This window comes from Limulus polyphemus, unplaced genomic scaffold (genome assembly GCF_000517525.1).
Source record: "Limulus polyphemus unplaced genomic scaffold, Limulus_polyphemus-2.1.2 Scaffold2936, whole genome shotgun sequence".
In the NCBI taxonomy this organism is placed as follows: domain Eukaryota; kingdom Metazoa; phylum Arthropoda; class Merostomata; order Xiphosura; family Limulidae; genus Limulus; species Limulus polyphemus.
The window spans coordinates 93,131-107,775 of record NW_013668546.1 but is presented as its reverse complement, the minus strand read 5'-3'; the positions used below and the strand labels follow the sequence as shown (position 1 = coordinate 107,775).

General features: G+C 30.7%; 1 protein-coding gene across 1 annotated transcript in view; it reads right to left on the bottom strand.

Moving 5' to 3' along the window:
• LOC106468255 (A disintegrin and metalloproteinase with thrombospondin motifs adt-1-like) overlaps window positions 1-14,645 on the bottom strand; it is a 41,004-nt gene that overhangs the window by 9,984 nt on the left and 16,375 nt on the right. The window contains exons 6-12 of the mRNA XM_013928673.2: window positions 9,984-10,154; window positions 8,686-8,859; window positions 6,689-6,859; window positions 4,624-4,797; window positions 2,268-2,453; window positions 617-775; window positions 410-450 (exon numbers count right to left, since the gene is read on the bottom strand). Of these exons, the coding sequence (XP_013784127.1) occupies window positions 410-450; window positions 617-775; window positions 2,268-2,453; window positions 4,624-4,797; window positions 6,689-6,859; window positions 8,686-8,859; window positions 9,984-10,154 (1,076 nt within the window). The remainder of the gene's footprint in view (window positions 1-409; window positions 451-616; window positions 776-2,267; window positions 2,454-4,623; window positions 4,798-6,688; window positions 6,860-8,685; window positions 8,860-9,983; window positions 10,155-14,645) is intronic.

The window sequence follows — 14,645 nt, the reverse complement described above, 5'->3', positions numbered from 1 at the left end:
CGTCTCCAACCATTATTAGTCTCAAAGTGTGTTCCTCGTCATCGAATTAGAACTATTTGATCTATAGGTAAAAACGTTTAGAAATAACTAACTGAAAGGATTAAGTAAAGTCATAGGTTAAATACTGTAGGAAAATTACTATTAAACAAGAAAATGTGGTGTTATAAGTATGTTACAACATGTGAATATTTTAAGTTAAACTTTTAAAAAGTGTGATACTTTTAACTTTTACTTTCTAATAAGAGAAGATTTAATCCAAGTATTATAATAAAGTGCATCATATAAGGTACCAGAAAGTGAACTTTAAGTAACTCAATAACTGTAGTCTCGAAATACCTATGCTATATTTTTTAAAACTATGTAATATAGTTTGCACAAATATACTAAAAGAAAGTATTAAGCTGCATACCGGTAATTCTGTTTTAGGTTTGGCTTCAGGACACACATTATCTGTAAAATTAAAATATTAGTTTGTTAATTAACATCTTCAACACTGCGACAATGTGGGTGATTAGAATTTAAATATATTACAAAGTTTAAACTGCTAAGAAAAAATCTTTATAATGACTTTAAAGTAACTAAATATATAGCTTTCAAAAATGACAAATTAACTTACAAAACATTTTAGCATTTGTGTGTCGAAGATGTACTTCAAGTTCTTTGCCTGTGCACTTTTTTCCATGTCTTTTTGGAGTTGGATTATCACAAAAACGATGTCTCTTGGCCAAATTTTCAGTACACTTCCAGAAAGACCAGCTTCCCCAGCCACCATCAGCTATGTGTATATAATATTGTATTAGTTCCAGGAGATGTAAAATTTACCTATTCTTCATAAAATATTTACAGTAAATCATATATTGGTGTCTCAACCACATCCAAATTATGAACATTTTTGTCCTTTGTTTTCTAACAATAATAAAACATAAGATACTAAACTGAATGTATTATTGGTATATATACAAGTAAGTAGGTATAGATATAATAATATTCACTGTTCATGAACACTCTGTGTTTATGTAAGAAAACATGAGTAGTAAAATATTATAGGTATTTGTATACTGTGAAACGAAACAGTAGAAAGTGGTTAACGCTATGATTATTATTTCAATTAAAATATATTAGTCAAACATTTTTGCTATATCAAAACAAATTACATGTGAACAAAATAGCTATCCTTAAAACCTACTATTTTTTGTTTATAACATCGTCATACATTTTAAACATCATATTACATCATCATCATAGATTCTCAACATCATATTACATCATCATCATCATAGATTCTAAGCATCATCTATATTACATTTACAGTATCCTTATAGGACCTAAGAATCTTTAATATAACATATTTAACCGGCAATTAAAGAAACACAACAGTCTAAGCACAAGAATATGACAGACTTTTCTGTGAAGGAAGAAAATCAACCTTCCAAAAGTGCTCTGTTATCAGTTTATTTTCAATTGTCATTTATAATTTTTTCATCCCATGTGTCAAGTTTTTATAGGGATGGATTCTTTACAGTAGGTGTTTGTGACTTCTTGGTGATAAATTTCAAGAATAAACAGAGAGCACACAATCCACTTGTTTTAAAATAACATGTTCAAAACAAGTCAAATGTATGTACAAAAATTTGTTACATTATTGGTTATAACAGTTGTATCCAGAGTTTTCAATAATTGTCTTTTTTTTTGTCAAAGTCCACACAGGCAGGTTCAATTATTTTAGAACACCCTTTGACAAGATAAATTATTATTCTCTATCTCTGTTATTGCAATAGAAGCTGTGAAACTTACTTTAGAAATCACTCATTATGGCTAAACTGACAATCATGCAGTCTAACTTCAATTTCACTAACTTACTTTTGCATCTACACATATTATAACACATGACAGAAAAAATCTAGAAACATCTAGCCCTCTAGTAACAACAATATTAAACATAACAGAAAAACTTAAAAGCTTCCAGTAAGATAATGTAAACAATATTACAAAAGCCTAGTACAACAATTAACAATTCACTTTTAACACTATTGTTATGAAAAATAAATAATCATTAAATATTAGATCACTAAATAATAACTCTTAAACTCTCTTGTATACCCAACATCATGTTTTCCAGACATTTAATGTTTTACTGAGTCAATCTTGCTGAGAAATGTTCAGAGGGTTATAGAATATTCAGTATTAATTGCCTTGCTAGAAGTCCTCTTTCACAAACTGAGAAAGATTTTATCTCATTATCAAACTATATGAAAACCTTAACCTACTTGAACAGTTTTCTGGTTCCAAACATGCTCCACTCCTTTGTACAAACTTTCCATTACACATCTTTCCTCCATATTGTGGAAATGGATTATTACAACTCCGATATCGAAATTCATTACCTATCTTCTGCTTGCAATTTAAAGCAGTACATTGACCCCAGTCTGACCATTGAGACCACATGCCATCTCCTAAGGTGATAAAAAGAAAAACAATAGTTGAGCTTGCTGCTTATTCAGCAAACACTGGTGACTAATGTTCTTGGAACAAACTAAAGGACACTGTAAAACTTCACAGTTACAGAGTAGTACTGATCACATTAACCACAATGTTTAATTTAGGCTGACTGGTAGTGAAAGACCATAACCTTTGGATCAGGGAAAGATAAACTGAAGCTAATGATTAGTGAGAGTAATAAACAGCATCTTTATGTAAATTCAAGTTAGAATGCAGTGTACAAGTTTGTTGCAAGTAAAGGTAGATAAACTAATCATTTTCATATAAAAGTGAAGGGGAAGATTATAGTAGCATGTAGTTTATGAAAGTAACCATTATAATGATAGTTTTTGAATTGAATTGAATAATTACATCTATAATTTTTATTTATGTAAGAAAACTGACCAATGTTTCTTTAATGAACTAAAAAAGAATATAATCAAAACTTTAAAGTTAGGACTATGGAGAGTATTAGATCAAACAAATGATAATCTTAAGTGCAACATTATTCACCTTGAGGTGACCTAAGAGCTTGTATTACTATTACAAAATAATAGGATATAGTTCAAGTAAAACTAAAACTGATAAAGAGCATATAATTTCAAACTATGAAAATTGAAGTAAAAAGAGAAACAGGAACAAGGCTGGTCCCATGCATACATTTCTTCAATTTAAGAAACTAAGATCAAAAGATTCACAGTAATTACGAGAATATAGTATTTTCATTCTCAGAGAGTCACCAGCAAAGACAGTGATTTCACAGGGCTTTATAAAAGATTATTTACTGATCCCAAGCATAAACTCTATTTTCAGCACTATTTTCAGAGAGCACTTCATCATAAATCAATCCTACCAACAAAGATGTAAAGAATATAGTCCAATCTTATGATCCTGAGACCAACAAAAGGACCAAGTTAAATGGCTGAGGAAATTAAAGTCAGTCTCTAAAGAGAGGAAGAAAATAAAATAGTTCAGTTTAAACATGATACCTGGAAAACTAAGCTTTTGAAAACTAAGAATTGGTTGAGCAAGAAGAAGACAACAATTATGATACCTTTTGGTTCAAAAACATTTAATTGATTATTTAATTTTTGCTTATTGTTTTATTATTTAATTGCAAATTCCTTTTCTGAATCATGCAAAGTAGATTTTTTTAAATTTATTTGATATAATAAAACTTCCCTCTATTTCTAACCTTATTCTTCTAATTTTAATTTAACAGTGCCAATAATCTATTATGTTCATTGTGTGTGTGTGTGTGTTTTCTTATAGCAAAGCCACATCAGGCTACCTGCTGTGTCCACAGAGTGGAATCAAACTCCTGATTTTAGTGTTGCAAGTCCAAAGACTTACTGCTGTCCCGCCAGGGGATGTGTTCATTGTGAATAGCAAATGTCAATTAAATATATGATTTATACTTAAACACATCATAACCATCCTACAGTATTGTTTCAAAGACAGTGTTTGAGCAATTAAATCTTAGTTGCACTTGTGTTATTAATGTGAAGTCTTCTCAAGAAGGATGTTTTTTGAAAATTATTTGCTTGGTTTTAGCATTGTTACAATCATACATGTACTAACTGCTACCTCATTAATCTTCACATTTTTTTTCACATCTTAAAACATCAATTAACATTAGATATGGTACACAATCATTTTAAAGACTAAAAGGCTTACTGATCAAACTATAACCAAGAAAATTAGTCATAAACATTTCTTTAAAATTTTATTTGAAAAAGACCTAGTGAAGTGTGAGGAATATCCCTACTGGAGTTTTATAAATATTGAAAACCAAAGGTGGTGGAAATAATATCACATTCCATTACACTAGATCAAGAAGTGTTCTGAAAAACTCATTACAAAAAGTCTTTCCTCATTATTATTATTCAGTTGCATATTTTTTCTAAATATATGGAGTATAATAATTTCAGTATGGAAGATTTTAAAGAATGAGAGGTAAAAATAGTCATTATGTTAACATTTCTTTGAGTAAGGACAGATATGTAGCTGAATAATGAACTTATCCTGTAGATCACATACCAAAATATAAAAATATTAAACATAAGTACACATTTTTAAGGTTTCTAAATGATGTTTTAAAAACATATAGCAATAATGTAAATCTATGTTAATGTTAAGCCTTACTTGGACAATGAATGGATGCTTTGCATTTAATGATCTCCTGTATATCGCCTTTACAAGGCCTCCCTCTGCGACTAGGGGGTGGATTATTACACTCTCGGAAACGATGGCGAATTCCATCATCGCAAGTCACAGAACAGTCACTCCACCATGACCAAGCTGACCACCGACCATGAACTTTAAAAAATAAACCAGTTAATATACTTTTTTTTACTTATTACAATACATATGGGAGGTTTTAACAAACAAAAATATTAGAAATAAAGTAACCACAAGACTACTAGAAATAATCTGTAATAAATTTGCCTTTAAATCTTTCACATATCTGTAGTGTCTTTTGCAGAAAAAAACATCTATTGAGAAACTCGGTTACTGACTACACGTATTTTGTTTATTTGTTTTTGGTTACAAAGCTATACAATGGACCATCTGTGCTCTGCCCACTATGTGTATGAAAATCTGATATCTAACATTATAAGCCCTCAGACTTACCGGAAGGCAAAACAACATTTGTTTTTTGTTGGTAAGCACAAAGCTACACAGTGAGTCATATTGTGTTGTTCCCACAACTTAGGTATTACATTACTAGTGAACTATCTGTTGGTTCATTTTACATATATTAAATCGAATGCACTCCACTTCAAATTTATCTTACTCAGCCCAGGTTGAATCAGAGAAACTGTAACACACTGCGTCTTCCTTGTTATTATAATCTTTTATAACCACAAATACATATCATTTCAATCCCACTTGTTTTGCATTATAATGTGCAGGAAATATATAGAGTTCTAATTCCACAACATTCTAGAAACAGATTGAAAGATCACATAAGTCAATGAACAACTTCAGTTTTCATTGTTTACAATGTAGTCGAATAGAAGGTCTACTAATGCTGATTAAGTTACACTCCGCAATCCAAGTTTGCAAGTCAGGGTACAACTATGTCGCATAGAACCATAGTTATTTTCGTATGGTTTTCTCACACCTCCAAATTCTATTGAAGGTGAATATCTGGGAGTATGACTGACGTCCTAGTTTGGACACCGGGTGAGCATGTTTCGGTGTGACGAGGATTCAAACCCATGACCATCAGAGTGCCCTAATCACCTGGCCATGCCGAGCCGCATAGAACCATCGTCCAAGGGTTGGGAAAAGTAAATGTGGTATACTTGGGTCAAAATGAATTCACTTTTGACCAAGGAGGTAGGTCCACTGATCAGGATGTCCTCAGGTTATTTATCATGAAGTAGTACTGAATCTCTCAATAACCAAGCCTGAGGAAGAAAGACACCGGACACAAAATAATGTGCAAGATGAACAGTCTTTATTGAATCAAAAATAAAGTATGTGCACTAATTGTTATTAAACATGAATAGTTGGTTGTTTCTACTAGATTCTAAATTCTAAACTGATGATATGCATTAGATGGAACTGACTTGGTATAAATAGGGTTTAAAAATAAAATAAAACCTGTAAACTAAAAATTCTTGTTAGTATTTTGTCACAATTATATGCTGTATAGCAAAATATGGAATGTTTAACTCTATCCACTAAGATTTTTTTAAATATATTCTCACATTTACATGTTCTATGACAAGATATGGAACAATAAGCTCTATCCAATAAAACTTTTTTTCGTATCTTGTCACATTTACATGCTACACACAAGATATGGAACAGTATTAAAGCTTGTTTGGTACTATTTCATCTGCATGCTGTGTAGTATATACAGCTTCAACGATAGTTTGTTTTCTAGAAAATGAAACTAATGTTTAAAAATTGGAATGTAACTTTGTATTTTTTACTGTGGTAATAATGTGACATATTTATAACATCACAGCTATTTACTCAGAAAGTTTTAACTTGAAAACCTATATAAAACTTATTTTTGTTGCAAAATACAATCACATCAATTCAATTTGATTAGTGACATATATATATATATTTATCTGTGCTCAGAATCTGTTTGCAAACTTTACTTTTGGAGCAGAAGTTTAAACTAATTTTATATAAAATTGCAGTACAATGATGATTTCAAAGAATATAAATGAATAAGCATATCACTTACTTGGACATGGACCTAGCTGACATGTGGCTCGGTTTTGAGAAACACCATGGCACTTATTTCCTCCATGAGCCGGGGGTGGGTTGTTGCACTTTCGAGTACGGCGCATTTCACCAATACCACAAGTAACAGAGCACTGCTCATAATCACTCCATGAACTCCAAGCTCCATCAACTAGATAATGTATGAAATACAATGGGTAGTTGAGTTCAGTAGGAATTTCTCAGCCCTAGAGGCATTGTTAGGCACTGGCACATGGGGCCTATGCCCCATTTGTACTTGAAAGTGCCCTGAATCCCTAGTTGGTGTCTTTAAAAATCAAAATAGAAAACCATGATCGAAATCATACTGAAATACTAAAAATTCCCGTACCTATGGGTTCGATCCCCAAATATTTTAAGTACTTAGCGATGCCTCTACTTAGTACTAATGTTTTTTTAATGAAAATAATATTGGACAAACAATTTTATTAAATTTGTTACAATATTTTTCATTTTAATAATAAGAAATGAAGTTGTTACATTAATAAAATTAAAATTTAAAAAACAATCCAGATTAAGAATTCTTCTACAAAAGGATTCTGTTCTGACATGAGCCATAAAACTCAGTACTAATGTTTTTTTTAATGAAACGAATATTTGACAAACATTTTTATGAAATCCTTTCCAATATTTTTTTGTTTTAATGATGACAAATGAAGCTGCTATATTAACAAAATTAAAATTTAACAAAACAGTGTCCAAGTTAACAATTCTTCTAGAAAAGGATTTTTTCCAACATGAGCCATAAAACAATAAACACAAGATTGTTTATTGAATTTCACACAAAGCTACATGAGAGATATCTGTACTAATCATCCCTAATTTTGAAGTGACACACTAGAGAGAGAAGGCAATTAGTCAACACCAGCCACTGTTAACTCTTAAGCTACTCTATAACCAATGCAAAGTAGGATTATAATGTTCCTATGGCTGAAAGGGCGAACAAGATTAGTGACAGGATTTGAGCCCAAGACCTACAGGTTGTGAATTGAGTGCCCTTAATCAATAGGCCATAATATAAGACAGACGAGTTTCAACTAGATGTATGCCCTAGTTGATTATTTAATTTTATAAAGACAGTGTATAGTTTAATAAAATGCTTAACAACAATAATGTAGCCTATACTTTGCCTTCAACATGTGACTTAAGAAGTTTTATTTATTATATTTTGCATGGCTTGTAGTACTAATGTTTTATAGTTTATTATAGATAAAAATGTCAAGAAGATAGCAGTCACATCATGTAAGAATGAAATGCTGTAATTATGAAACCTTAGTTAACTTGAAAGTACTAATTCACAATGTTTACCTAAATACTTCATTTAGTTACACCCAGTAACATCTACTTCATGCACAGTTTAAAATCAAGATTTAGATGGACAAAGAAGTTTTGTATTCTGTACTGCAGGTAATGTTTAAATGAATGCTTAATAGGATCTTTATCTATAAATATGGTTTAACTAGGGCATTCTGAATATTGTACTGCAAGTCTTACTGTTTACCTGATAATTTAAAAAGATAAAAAAAGTCAACTTTTCATCATTAACAAATGCTTTACTTGGTTACTTACTGACAATAACTGCATTAATACTTGGATTACCTAGATAAGTCTGAGAAGACATACTTCTCTTTCACAGCCACCTCCTCTTCATTTACTTGTACAAAGTTTGTGGAAGTATTCCTCTTTTTTTCATACCTACCCTCTCTTGACTTATTTATACAAAGTGGAAATTTTATTTTCTTCTTTCTATCTAATCCTCTTGACCTACCTGAAAACAATGTCTACGGCAACAATCTACTCTCAACTTACCTGGACAAGACCTGAGGAAACATTCCTCTCTCCCATGTCAACCTCCTTGAATTACCTGCACAAATCTGAGATGACACTCTATTTAATAATCATATTCTCTTGAAATATCTGGAGAATTTCTGAGGTGATAATCTTCTTCTCTTAACTTACCTGGACAAGGTTTACGGTGACATTCTTCTCTCTCATGACTATCTTCCACTGGACAGATTCTTCCACCTAAGGCAGGTTTTGGATTGTTACACAATCTTTTACGGAAGTGAACACCTAGTCCACAAGTCACTGGACACTCTGACCACTCCTGCCATTGACCCCAACCTCCATGAACTAGAGAAAAACTTGTTTTTATAAGATTTTCAATTACAAAAATACAATAATGCAAGTGATTTATTTATTTACACATTCATTCTTACATCCTCCATCATAAAAGAGATACAGCAAGTCAAATAACATAAGATTTGTAAAAAGCTGCTTTTATATGTTGTTAAAACTAAAATAAATACACACGTTATGTGTGCCGCCAAGATTTTTTCAGAAGGGTCACTTTTGAAATCAATAACACACGTAAACAGTGACTCAGTAGCAGTTCAGTACAAGGCAAATGTCAGAAACACATTACCAAATAAAAGAGGTTATGAACATAAAATTATAATGCAATGTTTTTTCAGCACTAGATTTCATTTTCTCTAACCATAAAAATGGAGTTAAGTTTTAAAAAGGGAGATAATTCGATCCCCCCAATGCACAAAAATCATTTTAATAGATGCCACAAGTGCTTACATCAGATTATGGACTAACACTAATATTTGAGGATATCATGTGATAACATATAAAAGCATTACTGAGATGACAGCCCTTACTAATCTCAGATGTCAATGCGAGTTTTTCACAGCAGTATTTTGAGAAAATGAATAATGTGCCATTTATGAAAAACCTAGGAAGTGCCCTAAATAATGTGTCACCACTCCACAGTCACACCAGTCATAATTATAAAAACTTGGACAAAATCCTTTGATAGCTTTGATAACACTGTACTGCTTGATTATTATAGCAAAAACAGATCCATAGCTTTCAGTGATTCTTCAGTCGACACTAAGTTTTATGCATGAAACTTTGTATGTATATAAAATTAACAGCAATGGGCAAGTTTATTTGTAAATTGGTAATGCTCTAAAACACATAGTTTCATATGTAAATTATTTTTTTCAGTATCTATATTTTGTTCATGTTTGCAACCAATAATTGCTCACTGTTTTTGGACATTATTAGATAAAAAAAGGACTACAGTAACTAAGACATATGTTCACTTACAATATTTATTTATAGAATTTTGTATTGAGTAAAAGATGCATTCATCTGCTGTTACTTTTGATTTAAAAAACAAATATAAGTGGGTAAGTAAATATCATTCTTTCACAGAATCTTATAAATATAATTAATTAAAGACTTACTTGGGCATTCTCCTTGTTCACACACTAGTTTTTCTACTGAAATTCCAGGACACTGATGTCCTCCAAAGGTTGCAGGGGGATTGTTGCATTCTCGAGTACGAAGCCTCACCCCACTGCCACAGGTGACTGAACATAAACCAAATTTACTCCAAGTTCCCCAAGCTCCATGAACTAAAATAAAGTTAAAAGAATGGATACACTTTTTACTTTAATTCAGTAATAATCTCATAAGGTGGGATTTATTAGTTTCAGTAACTGCTGACTTTGCCTTATAGAGTGGGATTTATTAGTTTCAGTAACTGCTGACTTTGCCTTATAGAGTGGGATTTATTAGTTTCAGTAACTGCTGACTTTGCCTTATAGAGTGGGATTTATTAGTTTCAGTACTTGTTGATGTAGCCTTATAGGGTGGGATTTATCAGTTTCAGTAAATGTCAATGTAATATTATATTGTAGGATTTATCAGTTTCAGTAAATGTCAATGTAATATTATATTGTAGGATTTATCAGTTTCAGTAAATGTCAATGTAATATTATATTGTAGGATTTATCAGTTTCAGTAATAGTTAATGTAATCTTATATTGTAGGATTTATCAGTTTCAGTAACTATTGATGTACACTTTTATTGTAGGATTTATCAGTTTCAATAATTGTTGATGTACACTTATATTGTAGGATTTATCAATTTCAGTAATTGTTGATGTAATCTTATATTCAGGAATTTATCAGTTTCAGTAATTGTTAATGTACTTTAATATTGTAGGATTTATCAGTTTCAATAATTGTTGATGTACACTTATATTGTAGGATTTATCAGTTTCAGTAACTGTTGATGTAATCTTATATTGTAGGATTTGTCAGTTTCAGTAAATGTTAATGTAATCTTATATTGTAGGATTTATCAATTTCAGTAATTGTTGATGTAATCTTATACTGTAGAATTTATCAGTTTCAGTAATTGTTAATGTACTTTAATATTGTAGGATTTATCAGTTTCAATAATTGTTGATGTACACTTATATTGTAGGATTTATCAGTTTCAGTAACTGTTGATGTAATCTTATATTGTAGGATTTATCAGTTCCAATAATTGTTGATGTACACTTATATTGTAGGATTTATCAGTTTCAGTAACTGTTGATGTAATCTTTTATTGTAGGATTTATCAGTTTCAGTAATTGTTGATGTAATCTTATATTGTAGGATTTGTCAGTTTCGGTAATTGTTGATGTAATCTTATATTGTAGGATTTATCAGTTTCAGTAATTGTTGATGTAATCTTGTATTGTAGGATTTATCAGTTTCACAAAACACATAGCACATAGTTTTCACTCACGGTCAGTTTCGTTCATGTTAAGCATGTTTTTGGCAACTTTCTAGAAGTCATAATCAGACAAATGGGCAAGCAGTGCAATGAAATCATTGAATTTACGAAGTGTATTTTCACAAAATGTGGCTAGGTTTTAGTCAACAGTATAATTCTGTTTCACTAAACAAATCAGATGTGTTACTAAAGTTTTGGATCTAAAGATACATTTGTAAAATGTTGAAGCCAGTCTGACTCTGATCTAACAAGTCAGAGTGCAAAATGGTGTTCATACGTAAGAATAAAAATACTTTTACCCTCATACATTTTGCAAATTGCATTTGCATAACCTCTACAAACTCCTAAAGGCACGTCTAAGGTTTTGTTTCGGTATCCCTGTACATTTCTCTCATATTTTCTCCACTCGAACATGAACTGTTGTGAAATCAGCATTGTAGGTTAACATGGAATGCTGATAACTCTTACATCAAATTTATACCACATTGAATGACATTCTGTATAAGTTTGGGGAATGCAGATTTTAACTCCAACCTGTGCACATAGGGTTAATAGAATATATTATTCACACATCTCTATTTTAGTCTTGAATTAAAAGATTTTAACATCGTAAGTCTGGAAACTTACTGATGACCTATCATGGAACATGAGACCAGGAAAAAATACATTTTGAATTAAATTAGGTTTGAAGACTGTAACTCAATTTCCATTTTTCAGACATGTTATTTTATGTTTTTTAAATAAAGTTGTCTATCACTTATCATAATTTTTACTGAAAATGATTCCTCTTTAAATAATAATATGTTATTCTTATCAGAAGGGTGTTTAATTCATAGATATCTATAGTTCCTAATACTAGAAAAACACTAATACTAGTCTACATCTTATATCAAATACATTATGTAAATATGTGTTTATTTCTTTTTATTATGGCATATGCATGTTATTTCTATTAGCTTTAGGTGAATAGTGTTTTAAGAATTGATTAATTTCAAACTTCTACACCTCCCTCCTTAAAATGTGTTTGTATCATCTTTATTTTGTTTCTTCCAGAGAAAATCATTATTTACATAATGTTGAGATTCATATTGTAGGATCACTATGATCATTCGATTCTGTAAATTTCAAGAATATATTCTACAAAAACTAACCAATCTTAACTGTAATATTTCTATTTAAAATATGTTGAAAAAATCCTATTCAGTCTCTAACAGACAACAAATTTTTCAAATAAATATAATTCAAATTTAACTTGTAAAATTTGAAAAAACTGAATAAAACAACATTTGTGTCATTTACTCAAAACAGGAGATAAAAATATCCAGTGTATCATGATTCTATACTTTACTCTTATGAGGTTTAACAAACACTCTTATCAACTAATGGATCAGAATGCTTTGTTTGTATCAGCTAAAACTGTGTCACTTTCCTCATTATCCAGCAAGGATAAAGTAAATAAAAGTTAGTGAGAATCACATGAAGTCAATAATTAGTTATTCATACATCAACTGCTACTTGCTAATCTCTACTGTACAGACACAAGAATCTTATTTTTTCTACAGTAATGCTTCATGTTAAGTACTGTTTACAAAGGTATTTCATGTAGTCCAATATCACAGTTATTAATTATACCTCATTTGTAACTTTCTGTTGGTGTTGTATTAGACTGAGCATTATTTATCATGTTCTATTGTTTAACCAAAATTCATATTTCTCCATTGGTATTGCCTTGATCAGGTTAACCTCTGTCGGGTTTTGTACAGGCCTGATTCTTTACAGTAGGCATCTGTGATTTGTTGGCAATAAATTTCAACAATAAACAAACAGCATGCAGTCCACTTGCTTTACAATAATATATTAAAACAAGTCAAACATATATACAAATATTTGTAACACTATTTGTTATCACAGTTGTATCCAGAGCTTTGAATAATTGTCTCTCTTTTTTTTTGTCAATGTCCACACAGGCTAGTTCAGTTACTTTAGAACACAATTGACAAGACAAATAATTCTTCTCTACTCTGTTATTACAATACAATCTATGATAATTTCACTTTAAAAATTGCCACTATACACTCTTTAGGGCTAAACTCACAATGGCTAAATCTATCTATCTAACTAAATCTCCAGCACATATTTATACCCCAACAGAGTTCTAGAGTATTCCACACACTACCAGATATTATGATACAATAATACTCAATTAAAACAATGAGGTTCTAGTGACATGATGCAATAATACAACAATCACCAATTCATAACTACTGAAAATGCAAAGCATGATTCATAAACAGTTACAAAAACAAACCAGCAATAAACTATCACTTCTAAAAATAACAAAATTTAACCCTGGCACTATATAAACTATCTAAATCATAACACTCTTATTAAACTTAAACAGTCATGTATATCTAACAACCTCTATAAACCAAGTTTTCCTGTATAGCCCAAAATTATAATTCTTAATGATTCCTCAGGAAATTTCAAGTTGAAAAGCATGCAATTAACACAACAGTCACTTTTATAGAAGACTTGTGGTTTAAGCACTAAAACAATGTTTTTTAAAATGAAAATGTCTCTTTTTGTCTGTCCTGAAACTGCACATGCACCTTACTATCTAAATGTGAATGTACGAGCACTTCATTTCAATGGATATAAACAAAAGGGCTCATGCAAACATGCTTTAGGAGATATTTTGTACATCAACATATTAAAAGCTTATCAAAGTTTTTAAAAAGGTATAACGTTAGGTCATAGAATAACATTATAAGTTTATTTATTCATAGAAATAATTAAAGAAGTACTGTTGCAATAAAGACACTAATTTAACTGTAAATGTTTTGCAGGTCTCTGCTAGTTTTAAATAATATTGATTAATATGAATATTGTATCCTAGATAATACATACTAGAAGTTTCATTTTCTCTCAGATATTTCAAATCAAGTAATATTTTGCACAACATTCATGATTCTAAACTAATAAGTAGCCAATTGCGGGAATGTGAATATATGAAGTTATGCCAGTCTCATGTGCTAATCTTTTTAGAACATTATGTAACACCAAACAACTTCTGACCTAAATCGTTTCAAACTATACAGGAGTGTTCTAATTAAAATGTGTAAGATATATATATATATATATTTATTATGACCTATCTACCCTTTCAGACTTGGGTCTCACTGTGAGGATCCTCAGCTTACCTTGCACCATCATATATTAATGACTGGACACCTTCCAGTACTTTGTGGATACTATTTCATGTCGTATCATGGCTGTTATTCGGGTGAAAGGTGGTTCAACCCATTATTAGGTATAGGTTCTAATAAAGTGGTCAGCT